Genomic DNA, 16,598 nt, shown 5'->3' on the forward strand with positions numbered 1-16,598 from the left:
ATTTGTTGGTGAGAGTCACAGTGTGACAGCTTTATTGTATGTGAAAATAATATTTACACAGAAAACAATCTGCTTATCGCGCTCACACGCACACTCGCTCACTTTCTCCTTCCAACACTGATACTCGGTCTGTCACACTTCACACCCCTGCACCCTCCCTCGCTGTCACTTCGCTCCCACCCTCTCATTTCCTCTTCATGGCTGCAGGCCGTGGTGTTCTCGGCACGAGAAAGCGGCGCTCACTGGAGAGCGCAGCGGAGCCACGAGCCGGACCCTGCGTCCTCCTCCGCGGCGGCGGACCGGCTGTCTTTTCCTTCATCGCCACCTTCGTCGTTATCCTCGTAATCTAAATTAGACGAGGGGGGTCATAACGATTTTTCACGACAAGCATCACCTAAAATTAACACGACCGTATTCATTTCGGCAATTCCACGGTTGCTCATTAAACGTGTGAGGCAGCAAATGAAGATGTGAATGTGTGTGAAATTGCAGCGTGTGTGTGTGTACCATCAGTCTCCTCATCATCTTCAGTGTCTCCCTCTGACTCCAGTAAACAGGAATCCATTAGACTGTCTATCCTTGCCGTGACATCACCCCTGTAACATTTACACCCGCAATTAAATAAAGCAGGCGCTTTGAACTCGTTATAGTTCACAGAAGAGCCCGATTTCATCTCAAGTGGACCAAACAGTAAAACTACTGCATAGCAACCTATAGATCACACTCTGGCAACACTCGCATTTAGAAAACAGATGAAAAACAGCCTGAGATGTCTGAGGAAAAAGGTGCTGCTGTAGAAATACGTCTCAATTTTGCATGTTCACTCAATCTATTCTCATTAGATGTGCATTATAATTTACACAGCTGATCTACAAAGGCACAAAACACTTCATATGTGGAGTAAATCACAACTGAACAACCACAGTATGTTCTGATTAATGAGTCCTCAAACTCGGTGTGTCGTGGAAATACTTTCAACTTTTCACAGATTTTTACTCCCGGTACAGTCAAGCTGGTACCACTGCACCGAGATTTCGTGAAAAAATTGGAAGTATTCATGACTTTTCTTTGCAAACCCGTCCAGTGGACCAGATTGAGCCCTGTGGCAGGCTGGTTCTAGCCCCTTATATTCGCCTTAGATTTAACACCCCCTGAACCAAAAGCATGATATCAAGATAAATGTGTGTGTCAAAATCAATTAAACCCATTAGCACATTAAATCCAATTATAGCTTTAGAATTAAAAGTGCAGCTGACCTCAGAACAAACAATGAATATTCAAATAAGGAAGATAATTGAGCAGCTTGGATCTATAATCTTTTTAAGCCAGTGGTGTTGACAAGTATCGCTCCCACCTTTGCCTCCCGGAACTCGGGAGCTGCTCCCAAACGATGAGGTCTTGACCTCCGGTGACCCATCGGTGGTCTCCGCTCCCAGTGGTCCATGCTGCAAAGCAGATGATTCTGGGAGCGTCAGGCCAGGTCAGAGAGGCCAGGTACCGACACTGAGGCAGAGAGAACACTAGAGAGAGGAGAGAGACATGATGGGACCGGAAGTCAACGGAGGAACATAAAGTGTGTAAAACTGCGTTTTTACATTCTCGGTAAATTAAAATTGGTTTGCTCGTTTTCCAGCAATACAGCACTGGTCCCCAGTCTAGAACCAGTTCCGCATATTTCGCCTCCCCTAAAAAATAGCTGGCAGAAACACACCATCACCAATCTGCTGGCCTCAAAGCTGGAATTGCTGCAGGATGCAGCCCCCAGACTCTGTCCACAATGATCTCCTTCCCACGGTAATTATCCCAGCTTCTGTTAGCAACACTGCATAATTATTGGTTTTCAAAGGTGCCAAAAAATGGTCTGGTTCTCTGAAGATACCAAAGCAGTGCGGGCTTTGCAACAGCACCTGCAATGGTAAAAAAAGAGAGATGTGGGACTCACAATTTAGCCTGCTCTCGCCATTCGCCAGATCGTAGCAGGATCCAATTAGGAGGCCTCCCGTCTGGTGAATACAATCTGTTACTCCGGTGATACTGCTGTGATTGGTCAGTCTGGTCATCGTTCCTGTGATAATTGGAGAGATGTTAGGTGGAAGGATTATGCAGATTTCACTAAATCTGCCTTCCTTTTTGGATCTTCCTCTCTGACACACACACAGCCTACCGGTCCTCCAGTGCAGGATTTTGAGCCAGGCTCGACCATAAGCCAGGAACACTCTGTCTCCCCGCGGGCTGAGGGTTAGACGCCCGCACGCCTCCCCTCCGCAGCCTGTCACCTGGCTGTTCCAGTGGTGCAGCAGCCTCAGTGGGTCTCTATCCGAACCCCGGTTCTCCCACACAGACAACCCTCCCTCAGCCGAGCCGCTGAACACCAGTGGACCCTGAGACTGCGGAGGGCACAAGAGACACAGTTGTCATGGTGATTTAAGTCTTTACCCTGTGTGTGTGTCTGTGTACACGTGTCTTAGAGTGAGTGTATGCATGTTAGTGCAAATGCAAGAGAAGTGTGTGAACAGTTTTAAAATGTCTCTGTGCTTCTGCTGCTGGTTATAAATGGATTTTGCGTTTTGCATGATAAACAACACAGAGGATGACAATGATGTGCTACGCTTTAATGCTTCAGGCATATTATGATGATTGCAAATTGAAAAAAAAAAAGTGCATATCCAGCTCTGGGTTTCAATATTCATAAAAAAGCCTTTTTTCGCTCAAAATATATACAGTATGCTCTAAAATTGGACGAGCTCCACAGCTTACATCTTAACAAATATCTTTGATTTCCATTTGAAAGCAATAAACAAGGAAAGCTTGCGTGAGGATGATGTGAAGAAATATAGCCGTTTGATTTCCGGGGAAGAGGCTTTTTCACAAATTACTAATCAAGAGTTTGAAAAACTACGTTAGACAGCCACAGAAGGGAAACAAAAAAACTCTTCAAGTTAAAAATAGGCTGAAAATGAAAACAGCTTGAGCATCCTCCATGTGAAGAGAGCGTGATGGTCAGCAGGTGAGTGACCCACCCACCTGGATGGAGGTGACGGCTTCCTGGTGAGCATTGACTGACTGGCAGTTTTGGAAAGTGTCCCAGCTCCAGGCTTGAACTTTCCCCCCGTCTGCGGGGTGACAGAGTGTGAGGTTAATACGCGCTGACAGGCGACTGGCAGTCATTATTGTGGGTTACGGTTGACCCACCTGAGCCTGGCTGCCTAAACTGTGTGCCTCCATCACTGTGATTCAGCTCGATAACTCTGAGCTGCTCTCCCTAACTCACTGGCAGATGATGCCACATTGTCAGACTCTGCATGCATATTAGTCCCATAAACAACAACAACAACAAAAAACGGGCACATACATGCACAAAAATAGGTATGTCACCAACACATACTGTCCTCAGGAAAACACACCTGATCCAGTGATGATGTAGCCATCCTCCTCCGGCACAAAGCAGAGCGCGGTCACAGCGTTGAATGTGTAGATAGACTTAACACACTGCCCTGAAGGAAACAGTAAAAATCGAATTTAACTGACAGGGCGCAGGCCATCAGTCACACAGGCAAACATTGATTACGATGCACACATTTCCCACACACAACCCTCAGGCTCCATCTACCTATATATGTATGTCACTCTATGTCGCTGTGTGTGTGTGTGTGTGTGTGTGTGTGTGTGTGTGTGTGTGTGTGTGTGTGTGTGTGTGTGTGTGTGTGTGTTTGTGTGGTTAAGCCTACCAATACTCAGGGCCCAGATCTTCACATAGCAGTCCACTGAGCCACTCAAGATAAACCTCTCTTTGTCGGACAAAGACAGGGACCAGGCTGTCGAGGGGGTACGCGCAGACCAAACAAAGAGCAGAATGGGGACAGAGGAGGGGAGACGGAAAGAGAAAAGAGATTACGCTGGCAAAAAGCTGTAAATAAGTGATGATGCGCAAAATAAAAAAGAGGAGACCGCAAGACAAAGACTGAAAATGACTAAAAAGGAACCATGTAATTAGTAAGAGAGACTATGGTTCGACTGAGCTGCGTCATCAGTTCACTTCTAGACTTGGTATTTTAAGTTGGGGAAGCAGGTGGGGAGGGGATGTAGGAGGAGAGCCGGAGATGTGTTGGAGTGCAAATGATGGAAGGCTGCCTGCTTCAGACAGACAGTGAACTCTCTAAAGTGTCCACTGTGGTTACCTCTCTCTGGGCTGATCTGATGAACTGCTCCTATAATTACCAAACCGCAGGACAGCGGCATTACTCAGCTCTGCTCGGCCCACATGTTAGGATGTGTGTGTGCGTGTGTGTTTCCTCACCCAGCCTCTTGCAATACTCAGGGGGAGGTGCTGCCAGACAGGTGACCCCGCCGGTGTGACCTCCTAAGTTCTTGTGCTCTGTTGCAGTGGGAACGTGCCACACCTTCACTGTCGTATCTCGACTTAAGAGTGAGAATGACGGACGGGAAGAAAAAGGGAGGGCCCAGGAGGAAAGAAAGAGAGAGGGGGGAGAAAACAAGCAAAGTTAAAAGGCGTTCCACATAAACCGCAAGAGATTTGCGCCGAGTGATCAGGCGGAGGAAGAAAACCAAATATATGTCAGACAGCGAGGGAGAGAGCAAGAGCCTATTAAGTGATAAATTAGGTGAAATGTTCACTTTGCATATCCATTATGCAAATCGAGTCTTCTTTTCCTGCTTTACCTCCCAGAAACCACCAGGTTGTCAACAGCAACCACGCAGGTGACTATGTCACTGTGACCCTGCAACAGCCTCAAGCGAAACTTCGCCTTCTCCCACGACGCTTTGAGGGATGTAAATTCAGCTTCTGTAAAAGAAATGATTTGTGCAATTAGCAGTGTTGACTCATCAGCACCCTGGCTCGTTAATCTACACACTTCTTCAATATGGATTAGTCTGCCACTGCAAAGCGTGGGGCTAAATTAGCTCCAAGGATGCAAAACGTGGGCCCTGTCTTCAGGGAAGCATATGCAGCCAGTTGGTTTTAAAACTGGCAGCCTCGTGAGCTTGTTAGGACTCCTTCGGGGCAAAGAAGAATAATCTGATTTTAGATGTTAATCACAAATTAGGGCACCGCTTTGTGCTTTTAACTGCCAGTGACAAATCGTAACGGCAATCTCTCCAGCCACTTTTCTTAATTATCCCACCTTCCTGCCGTAGTAGCCGCTCCTCGTCAGAGCCCGTGCAGTCGCCTGACACGTCCCGACAGTTATCTGACACCTTGGCCGCCGCTGTCCTTTCCCGCTCTCTGCCCATCTCCGCCTTCCTCTGCCTGGCAGCCGGGGCTGGCGCTGCTTGAGCTCTGGACTCCTCTTCTCCCTTAAGGATCTTGGAGGCTGGAGGCGTCTGTGATGGAAGGGCCTCAGGGACATCCTCCCTGTGCCAGTGCAGAAAGCAGGTGCTGAATATATAATCGAGATGCAAACTGCACACAGTCACAGCTTGGTGACAGTGAGGATACCTGCGGAGGATCTCCAAGTGTCATACAAACTAAAATAATACTCCTGTAAGAGTAGTAGTCTGTAGTCTGCCTGCCAGGAGAAAATCAGCGTACTTCATTCAGTTTTATGTTAATGTCCACACACATGCGGATTTCCCTCCTTAGGGGCTCCAATAAGGACAACGACATCCCTGAATGATGTTTACACATGACGAGCAGGAGAAAGTTCCAAATTTCCTAAAGCATGACAGTATTTGACCTGCAATGTGTTTGGATAGACATACAAAACAGATCAAAGGCTTCAAAGTGAATGTTGTTGCTTTTGAAGAATTATGTTTCTCTTCATCTGCCCCCCCACCCGTGGCTGGTACCTCTCCCTCACTTCCTTACACTTGTCTTTTCATCTTCTCCTTTTTTCCGTCTCCCACAATCCCAAGAGTTTGCTGCGGGCCAGAAAGCTGCAGCTGAAGCTCAGCCAATCTGGAACGAAGCTCCGCCTTCCTGGAGATCTGAGAAGGGAAGAGGCACGAGATTGGTTGTAAACCAAGCTGCTAAATCCACAAGTTGTTTATATGCACAACCAACATACCCGGCCTGTCTCGATTTATTAGACTGCAGCCCGCAACATACAGCATACTCCTGTTAGATTGTGAGCTTTGAAATATGCATGAATGAGTGAATCAAGCGTGTCAATTTTAGATTAGGTGGCTGGTTCCTCGGTTAAAGGAGCACTCCCCTAGTTTTTATTTCTCAATTTATTTGTCAGCATTTTACTCTGCCTGTGAAAATCAGTGTTTGTATCTTTCGTGGCTCTCGGCGGAGCTTCGAAATTATCGTGGTTTTTACCAGCAGGAGATTGCGGAATACAGATTTTTAAAACACGGGTTCAGGCATTTGAAAATCTCCAAGGCGCAGTGCATCTAACACGCTTTTGCATTGTGGGAAATGTATTCTTAAAACAGAACAATAAAGTGTTGCTGTGTAATCGTAATATTTGATCATCAGCTGTGGAAGAGCCACTTTAATCTAGGTAAGACTAGTTAAGACTGCCGTCTACTTTTCTAATTAAAAAAGGAACCAGCAAATAGATCTGTCAGATCAATTATTTAAAGAAAAGGCACAACGTTTCACTCTAAAACAGGGGTATCAAACATGCAGCCTCTGCAGGCCACAACTGGACCACCTATTGGCATGCACGTATATATAAATACCTAGAATGGACAGGAGGGCAGGCTAGAGGTAGCAGAGCTGAAGATTTTCATTAGGAGTGGATTAGATCAGAATGACAGCTCAAATAAGTATCAAGGCAGAGATGGTTTGGAGTTGTGCAGGGGAGGGATAGTGGAGATACTGGACAAAGGATGCTGAACGTGGAGCTGTGTGTAGTGAAGGAGGACATGCAGAGGGCTGATGTGAGAAGAGGATACTAAGGATAGGTGGGAGGAAGATGATCGACTGTGGCAACTCCTAAAGGGAACAGCCAAAAGAAGAAGAAGAAGAAGATTGTATTTTGTTGGATAAAAATTGTTTTGAAAGAGGTTAATGATTCAGACCTCTAAGATCATGACATGAGCCATTCTTCTCATTTTTACAGGCTTCTTATAAACAAAGACATTCCCTGTGGCAAGTAGGTTTTGGAATGAAGATCCATGATCACAAAGTTACAGGTTTCTTTGTAATAACAGAACGTGGAAAAACTGCACTTATTTTTCTAAAACATCTCAGGTTGCACTTCATCTCTTTTGTGAATGGGAGGCTTGTTAAATGCATTCAGAAAGTCGATCTTCACATTGTATAAGAAAAAAGGAGAATTTAAAAGTCTGCTATTATTACATGATTACTATGAAGTGTTTTCACCGGTAGGACCCACCTGAGATCAAACTCGGTTCCTAGTGGCCTATGAACTTAAATGAGTTTGACACCGCTGCTCTAAAATGTAGCGAAGTAGAGAAATAAATGGTAATGCTGAAGGAAAGCACATCAAAATTAAGTTTCTTCTCCCACACGGCAAAGTAACACTTCATTTTTCACCTTTATTGGATTATTGTGATCTGCTCTTTATGAAAGAATCCCACTACGTTGGATACTCTAAACCATTGTGCCTTACCTTTTATTACTAGCTGTGAAAACTGCACATAACACTGTTCTCTAAAGTGATAAGAAGCCAGCTGTATACGTCCAAAGACTAAAGCAGGCTGTTATAAATGAATCTCTCCTTGGCCTGGTTCCTTCCTCTGATTGGTTTAAATACACATGTGTTTAAACCACGAATGTTTGCTTGCAGAGTCGAAATAAAGTCAGACGCACCTGCTCCTCTTCCTGGTTTCTCCTATGGAACAAGCTGAGATGTTTGAACTGGTTAGTATGGGGATTTTAAAGCTATTTTTTAAAAGACTGCAGAGGCAGCAGGTGCATTTACTCCTAAATTTGCACTATAATTGATTTGAAATTGTACCCATTTTGATCTTTTCCTGCACATAAAGTCGATATCATCTTCCCTGTATTGGTTTTTTAATCTAAACTTTCATCACATTAAGTAAAGGACACAATAAAGCCACTTTCAGCTGCTTCCTTATCCACGAGGGGTCGCCACAGCAGGTGGCTTTGCAGATGTTTTTTTTATGCTGGCTGCTTTTGCTGACGTAACCCCCAGGGGATTGGTTTCTCCTCCTGGGATCAAACTGAGGATCTTTCACTTGTTAGGCGAGTGTGTAAACCACTACATTGTGAAGCAAAGGATGCAATACTAAAAACTCTGAATATAACTGCATTTTAACAACACTGCAAGGAAAATGTTGCTACTCTTTTATGTTTTTCAGTCGCTTCATCACATTGCAATAGAGAGACGATCTGTTTTTATAAATAAGAACTGATTTAATTTGCACAATATGTTTGTTATTGTCACCGTTTCATATTACCTTTATGTTTTGATTCGTTTTTTTATGACGTAAAGTGTAAATGCTCCCGACTGACTTCCTCATAATCAGCTGATTTTTTAGACTTTATCATTTGGGTTTGCTCAATGATACCGTCAAATATGTCAGTGGTTGTTCCTGCTGCATTTCGTTGCCTCAATCCCTGTTAATCTTGTGTCATTTTTCTTTTTGCATAAGATGGCGTGTCCCTTTCACTCACTTTATGAAACTTTAGAGGGAAGCAAGGTCATTATGCTAACAGTGAAACTAAAAAAAGAACTAAACTGATACAAGCTAAATCACTCTTTGAAACAAAATTGAATTAAAAACAAAATGTCAAAAAACTCCGGCGGGAAGCATCCAGTTGCTGTGATACTTGTAGTGTCCTAATCTGCTGGCTCATCTCAGATCATCCTCTGTGATCCAGGTCCTACTTCATTTTCAGAATAGATATATTCAGGATCCTCTTTGTGATATGTTTCCAAACTGAGGGTTTTACTGCATATACATAATTCTGGCAACACAATATTATAACCAGTATTTTACATAAGTGGGGCTCATTTATTTTAGTTTAACATCCATTTCTGTTTCTTAAATGGACAGGTATGCATAAACTTCTATTATGTAAGGTAACAAAAACTTTTTACCCTAACTACAGCTGGAAATATGCATAGTTACACCATAAAGGTCAGGTTTAAGCCAAGAAATTATACAGAATCTGATTATACAGAACATGTCAGTACCAATGTTGCTTCTTCATTTCACAGCCAAACGCTGCATTCGTAAGTGCTGAAATGTGACTGTATTAGAAAATGCCTTTGGCACAGAGGGAATCACGGCGAGATGATGGAGATGAACCTGGTATCTAAACGCAGGTAAATATTACAGCTTTCACGTGCTTTGACTGGCCATCTATCTCAAATGTTGATATGACCCTTGAAGGTTTACCCAGCATGCAATGTTTGACGTTTTCTCCAGTGAATGATGAGAAAACAAATCAAACATGAAGGATGCCATTGCTTGTTTGTGTTACTCCATGTCACAGAGATTAAACTGGTGTCATGCAATTGAAACTATGATGTACAAAGTTTGTCTTTAGACTTTGACACCTGCAGTTTTATATATGTTATTATATATACAGTTATAGATAGAGAGAGAAAAAAAGCTCCAAATTTCAGCCCACCTGAGGCCCTGCAACTCATAAAATGCTTATATAGTAAGAAGATAACAACTTTCATGGATTCATTAAATAGACTAAAGTTACTGCACAAATCAAATGAGCTGGCTCTGAGGGGTCAGGTGGGAAGCACTGGTTGTTTTTCATTGAATGAAGGTTCTCAAACTGACGGAACCAGCTAAACTTAAGGTTTAAAGCTCCGTCCAGATCCTTTACACGTGCTTTTAAACGTGCCTTCATCTAAGAATATATAATTAAAAGAAAAACGATCCTATTTCAGATGATGTGCAGGCTATTTTCGACAACTATGAATGCAGGTGTGTCTTGAAATTGAAATTTTGGCTTGCATTGTTTATGCACAAAATGTTTGGGAAAAACGCTGCCAAATGCCTTTCAGCTGGAAATGTGTGTCACGCCATGCATTCATGCATTTACAGTCCTACTGCCAGAACCAGGGGCAGCTCAGTACACGGAAATCACTGCTGTGGGGCTCGGCCACTCTCTTATTGCATTCACATTCTGGTCTTTAACACGCAGAAGCTCTCCTGAAGTTTCTGATTATTATATTTTCCAGATGCATTCGGCTCAACCTGTGATCTTCTGCTGTTCCTGGGGCGAAAACTGTCAAATTATTCATTGCACGGTTATTATTAATGCATGTTAATCATGGCTTTACGATGCCAACACTGTTAGTTTTAAGAAGCCTTACTTCACACCTTTTTGCAGCTGACTTGTACTGTGTGGCAAACCTCTAATGCTTACATTGACTGTGTGGTCTATTGAATAGACAGCTTTGTTGTAGTGACTGTCAGCAGGTCAATATCTATCTGATGTTTTTAATTTAGGCTAAATGTGTGTCTGTGCTGCTCTTGCAGGTATAACCTCGTGCTTCACCTGAGGGAAATTTATTCAGGATTTACACACAGGCTACACGGAGATGTAATGAAGAGGGAAAGGCGAATGAAGTGTTTCTGTACCTTGAATCTTTCCTCTGGGGTGAGATTGATTTTTATTTCCAGATTTTCAATCTGTCTCAACTTCTTCTGCAGCTTCCTCACCTCCCCCATTGGCGTTGTCTAACCCGGTTAGCTACACTTTAAAACTGGCTTTCAAGTTGGAAGAGAGCGTCAAACAAACAGCATTTCCTTTAAATAAAGAGTCTGAAGCGGTTTAAATAAATAAAGATGCATCGAGAGGCTTAGCAGGGCGGCTCAGAGACGTGTCGCCGGATGTTGACGATGTGTTAGAGGTGTATTACTGTCCTTACAGCGCCATCATGTGGTCCGTTCAGAAAGAGGTGCTAAATCCCGTTAATAAATAATAAAAGTACACCATGTCCTTACTTAAAAACACTGTAATGCGTATGTACGGTTTCGCATACACGAAATGATATAACTGTGTGAGGCTCTTCTTCAAAATCCAGGCCCTGAAGGTCACCATGACAACCGGAGGACAGAGCTGTAAAACTGTGCTGCATTCAAATGTACTCCCCATAGCTTGTATTTCTGAGCGTCCGACGAGTGAAAGACACTCGTTGAAAAATAAATGAATAAATAAAAAATTTAAGGAAACACAAAGTCGGTTAAACTTCATTATTCAGAGATAACAATGTGTCCAGTTAGGAAGCACTAACCACTGTGGATCATTTAACCTGCTTTGGTGCAAAGAAAGTGACAACATGAATAGTGGAGAGGCAACAACAAACAGCACTCCCCCACAAAAGTGTATGCATTTTATCCAAATGCTTTATTAATCCCAGTGGAAAATTGTATTGTTACAGGTGGTCACTTTAAATATAAATATGAAAGATTAAAAAAGTTAACTCTCTAAAAAAATAAGTAAAAATAAGTGCAATATTAATTTTAATATTCCAAAGTTAAAATGATACTATGCAGAGTATAGACAGGATATTGCAAGTGAAAATAGTCCATTTATGATAAGGAAAGTTGTAAAGATGGCCAGAGGTAGGAATGATGTCCTGTAGAATTCTGTAGTGCATGTGGCTGAATGAGTATTTCCTGAACACGCTCCAGCACAAGATGAAGACAGCGTGACGGATTGTGCAATATTGACAATAGCTTAGACAGTATCCTCCTTTCTGACACCTCTGTCGGAGAATCAGGCTCCACACACACAACATTATTGGCCTTGCGAATCAGTTTATTCACTCTGTTGTTATCCACTTCCCACATTCTGCTGCTCCAGCACACTACAGCACAGCACAGCACGGCTCACGACAGACTCATTTTGCATGTGGTGTCCATAGATCATTGCATTCAGTTTGTGTACTATTTTTCTTTCTTTTTTTTCTAATTTGCTTTTTCCTAGTGTGCTTGTCATTAATGCATGAGACACTATCTGCAGGCCATTCAGGTTGCAGAGGTACTCCACCTCCTCCTCCTCGACTCAAGAGTGGTAGAAGTCGTAGATCCCTAGAAGGGCATTAACCCACCAGGTCTGGTACCTGCTCCTTTACTTGAAGTGGAACAGGAGGAGCACTGACAGAGCCCTACAGTGCATATTTCACCTGTGCTCACAGACCAGCACCATGCATCTTCATCGGCATTTGCCAGAGAACTGGCAGATCTGTCTGTTTCACCTGGGCAATTAATTTGTTTCTTATATACAAATTAATTGTGTGTATATATATATATATATATATATATATATATATATATATATATATATATATATATATATATATATGTATGTATGTATGTATGTATGTATGTATGTATAGATAGATAGATAGATAGATAGATAGATAGATAGATAGATAGATAGATAGATAGATAGATAGATGTTACCAGATATTCACTTTTTTAAAATCATTAAATTTTGAAGATTTGTATGGATTTATCCAAAAGCTATGAAAGTTCTTGAAACATTGTCAGAATCTTTACTGTTCTCGTATTATTACAGTGAGCTGCAATGTCTTAATGAGCACAATGATAACAGGTGGAATTGGTTGGCCTGCAGAAGCTGGCAAATTATAGTCTTCCTGGTTCTTTTTTGCCTCCAAATCCCACAGACCTAAAACAGAAATAGGGGCCAGTGGGGCAAATTAGTAATCCAGAGGCCCAGTAGCCCATAACCATTATGGGCCACTGGGCCTGTCCAAGTTGGACCAAGTAAGATGGTATGTCTAGTCCAATTTGGACCCCTGCTGCATGGACCTCTGCAGTATCCACTGAGAGCTGGAGGAGGTCAAGTGCAGATGATTCATTAAAATATTTGCAACATAAAATGGCTAAAGTAAGAGATTAAGTTAAGGGGGAAACATTAAGTGAACAAATGGGTATTTAGAAAAAGACAACAAGTTAGTTTGGAAGTTAACTTTTAAAGCCATAACGCTGGGACTTTAATGAAAAATAATTTGAACTAAAAATTAAAGGCTGTTTCTAAAAACAGTTTTATTTATTTCTATTTTACAGAGCAACAGCTGACACATACTCATTAAAAGTTCTAATATTCACCAAAGTCTAACAGTACAGTCGTCGCCATAGGTTTTGAGAATGACACAAATACTGGTTTTCACAAAGTTTGCTGCTTCAGTTTTTATAATAGCAATTTCCATATACTCTAGAATGTTATGAAGAGTGATCAGATGAACTGCGAAATCCTTCTTTGCCATGAAAATGAACTTAATCTCAAAAATTCAATTTCCGCTGCATTTCATCATTCAGCATTTCATGCCATAAAAGGACCTGCTGAGATCATTTCAAAAAATTTCTCATCAACTCAGGTGAGAATGTTGACGAGCACAAGGCTGGAGATCATTATGTTATGCTGACTGAGTTAGAATAGCAGACTGGATGCATTAAAAGGAGGGTGATGCTTGAAATCGTTGTTCTTCCTATTAAACATGGTTACCTGCAAGGAAACACATGTAGCCATCATTGCGTTGCATAAAAAGGGCTTCACAGGCAAGGATGTTGTTGCTACTAAGACTGCACCTAAATCAACCATTTATCAGATCATCAAGAACTTCAAGGAAAGAGGTTCAATTATTGTGAAGTAGGCTTCAGGGCCCCCAAGAAAGTCCAACAAGCGCCAGGATGGTCTCCTAAAGATGATTCAGCTGCGGTATCAGAGTGCCACCAGTGCAGAGCTTGCTCAGGAATAGTAGGAGTCCATCTGCACGCATAGTGAGGCGAAGACTTTTGGAAGACGGCCTGGTGTCAAGAAGGGAAGCAAAGAAGCCACTTTTCTCAGAAAAAGCCATCAGGGACGAATTGATATTCTGCAAAAAGTACAGCGAGTGGACTGCTGAGGACTGGGGTAAAGTCATTTTCTCTGATGAAGCCCCTTTCTGATTGTTTGGGGCATCTGGAAAAAGGACTGTCCAGAGAAGAAAAGGTGAGCACTACCATCAGTCCTGTCTCATGCCAACAGTAAAGCATCCTGAGACCATTCATTTGTGGGGCTGCTTCTCATCCAAGGCAGTGGGCTCACTCACAATTTTGCCAAAAAACAGCCAAACATCCTCTGAAAGCAACTTCTTCCAACCATCCAAGAACAGTTTGATGAAGAACAATGCCTTTTCCAGCATGATGGATCACCATGCCATGAGGCCAAAGTGATACCTAAGTAGCTCGGGGAACAAATCATCTTGGGTCCATGGCCAGGGAACTTCCCAGACCTCAGTCCAATTGGGAACTTGTGGCCAATCCTGAAGAGGCAGGTGGACAAACAAAAACCCACGAATTCTGACAAACTCCAAGCATTGATTATGCAAGCATTGATTCTTATGAAAGAATGGGTTGCCATCTGTTAGGATTTGGCCCAGAAGTTGATTGACAACATGCCAGAGATCTAAAAACACTCAAGCAGCAAACTTTGTGAAAACTAATATTTGTGTCATTCTCAAAACTGTTGGCTACGACTGGATAAGGCTTTTTTCAAGTAAATACTGTGAGTGTTTCTATTTCTTGCTCTATTTATTGTCTGAAACGCAGTGAAGCCTGTTTAATCATTAAAATTGCCAAAAAGAGCAGTATCGGTCAGATTTCATGGAAATATTAATTGGACAAAACAAGACATTTATGAATGTTATTTTAGCCCCGCTAAACATTTGAATTTATTTATAAGCCAAACTAATCAAATTATAAAACCGGTATGCAATATACTAATTTTCTCTGAGATAACATGTTCCTGTCTGCATGATTAAGAATTACTTACACAATTATTTACTACTGAACCAAATGCTCTTTGAACTTTGCTGACTATTTTTCCACCTACAGGTTGTAATTATGCCTGTTGGAATGTTTTAGAGAAGAACATTTGGCATCGTTCACTGCTAACTGGGGTATAATTTTATTTATAGGGAATCTTACCCGGTGTTGCACGGTAACAGTAAATTTTAAAAAACAAATGTCAATGCAATATTTTAAGCTGTTTTCAGGATGTTACAGAGGCTTGAAGTGACAGATTTTGTATATTTCCCGAAGACATTTCCCCGTGATATTTTGAGGATGCGTTGGGACAACAGATTATAGCCGTTCAGTCTTAAACTCTTGGAAAGTGCTGGTTAGATTTCATCTGGTGATTGCATTCATGGTCCTTAGTTAATGAGCCCTGACCACTTTTGGTGCACAGATAACCATGTTTTTTGTTATTCTAGGAATATATTGTATATACACAGACAGCTCCATATCGTTGCTTACATATTTGTCTAATGAGTGAAACATTCCTGGTTTCAATCCAGGAGACACAGAGACACAAATATCTTTGAGTTTTTGTATGGAAAGGCATTCAGTGTAAAAAATAATCTGCCAAATCAAACATGTGGAGCTACCTGCTGTGGGCATCCTTTGTGGATAAAGGCGTAGCCAAAAGTAGCTACACAGTAGTGCACATGGTTATAGGTTTGCGCTTCTTGCTTCACGGCAAGAAGCTCAAACCTGCTGGTCTGCTGGGATCTTGGCACTTGCATGATCAGTCTGTTACCTATGTGGGTTCTCTCCAGGTTAATTAGTAATTCTAAATTGGCCTTGAATGGGAGAGTGAATCACCATCTTTCCATCTCTGTTAGCCCTGCAATACACAGGCAGTCTGTACTTTTAAAGGTACAGGAGCCTCAGGGAGCTTTGTGGGGTTTCTCACCAGTGCCACTGGGGAGTAACAGTTTTGAGTTTATATGTATATATAGAATTATAATAATAATTATTATTATTATTACTGTTAAAATTCTGTCTTCAAAAACCTAGGAATCATCAAAAGATATATATGTGGGATATATTTTCTTTATTTTTGAATTTATGTATTTTGGACTGTGTCGTGAAATTAACACAACTCATAAAGGGATCACTGTAAACGTTGCTGTATGCACTGGTAAAACTGAACAAATGATCTAAAAAAGTGAATCAAAGTGTAAATACACACAGTGCCGGTTCACCCTCTTGAAGAGATTTATGGAAGCTTGTTTCAACTGCTGTATTTTCTTTTCTTCTTTTTTTTTTGTTTCAGAGCTCAGTTGAAAATTTGTGTTATTATCTAAAAAATAATTAAAAAAAAACCCCTGATAAATCAGTGCTTCCATGAGATTCCTCCAATAACCGTTTATCAAAACTGCGCTGTCAAGATTGCTTGAATGACCACAGATTTCTTTAAAGCTCTCTTAATACTGAGAGAGCATCCAGGTGTACCAGACCTCTTTCCAAAAAAACTCAGTTGGTTCATTTTAAAAACATGTTTATAAACCTTTTACTAATGAAACATCCCTCTGGTAACATTTCAATTCAATTCCGTTTTATTTATGTATCTTCAAATCATATCAGCAGTCATCTCAGGGGGCTTTATATTGTTGGATAAAGACCCTAAAATAATACAGAGAAAACCTCAACAATCAGATGATGCCCTTTAAACACGCACTTTGTGAAAGTGGGAAGGAAAAACTCTCTTTTAACAGGAAGAAATCTATAGCATGACCAGGCTCAGGGAGGTGCACCCGTCTGCCTCGATCGATTGGGAGTGAACAAAAGACACACTTTGAAAGAGAGACAGAAATTAATAAAAACAAATGATTAAATGTGGGGGTTTTAAGTGCCACTAGCAATGTTATAGCAAT

At 41.7% G+C, this 16,598-nt stretch overlaps 1 protein-coding gene across 1 annotated transcript; it reads right to left on the bottom strand.

The window, feature by feature from the left end:
• Position 1: 1 nt before the first annotated feature.
• Positions 2-10,936, bottom strand: LOC309717476 (telomerase protein component 1). The gene is made up of 13 exons (XM_082552084.1): positions 10,507-10,936; positions 5,828-5,946; positions 5,145-5,374; positions 4,681-4,804; positions 4,298-4,419; positions 3,729-3,815; positions 3,405-3,494; positions 3,025-3,113; positions 2,165-2,387; positions 1,943-2,065; positions 1,355-1,520; positions 508-596; positions 2-346 (listed from the first exon to the last, which is right to left on the bottom strand). Exons 1-13 carry the CDS (start codon positions 10,594-10,596, stop codon positions 240-242), a joined length of 1,659 nt encoding a protein of 552 aa, XP_082408210.1. The 5' UTR covers positions 10,597-10,936; the 3' UTR covers positions 2-239.
• Positions 10,937-16,598: the final 5,662 nt, after the last annotated feature.

The sequence above is a fragment of the Aulonocara stuartgranti genome, assembly GCF_965226115.1.
Source record: "Aulonocara stuartgranti genome assembly, chromosome: 11".
Lineage (NCBI taxonomy): Eukaryota > Metazoa > Chordata > Actinopteri > Cichliformes > Cichlidae > Aulonocara > Aulonocara stuartgranti.

Bases quoted from the DNA above. Each gene is read 5' to 3' on its own strand.
- LOC309717476 (XM_082552084.1), bottom strand. From the start codon at position 10,596: ATGGGGGAGGTGAGGAAGCTGCAGAAGAAGTTGAGACAGATTGAAAAT. The intron at 3,816-4,297 runs GTGAGGAAACAC...CCCCCTCGACAG, and splicing joins TGAGTATTGCAAGAGGCTGG to CCTGGTCCCTGTCTTTGTCC. The intron at 347-507 runs GTACACACACAC...CGTCTAATTTAG, and splicing joins AGATGATGAGGAGACTGATG to ATTACGAGGATAACGACGAA.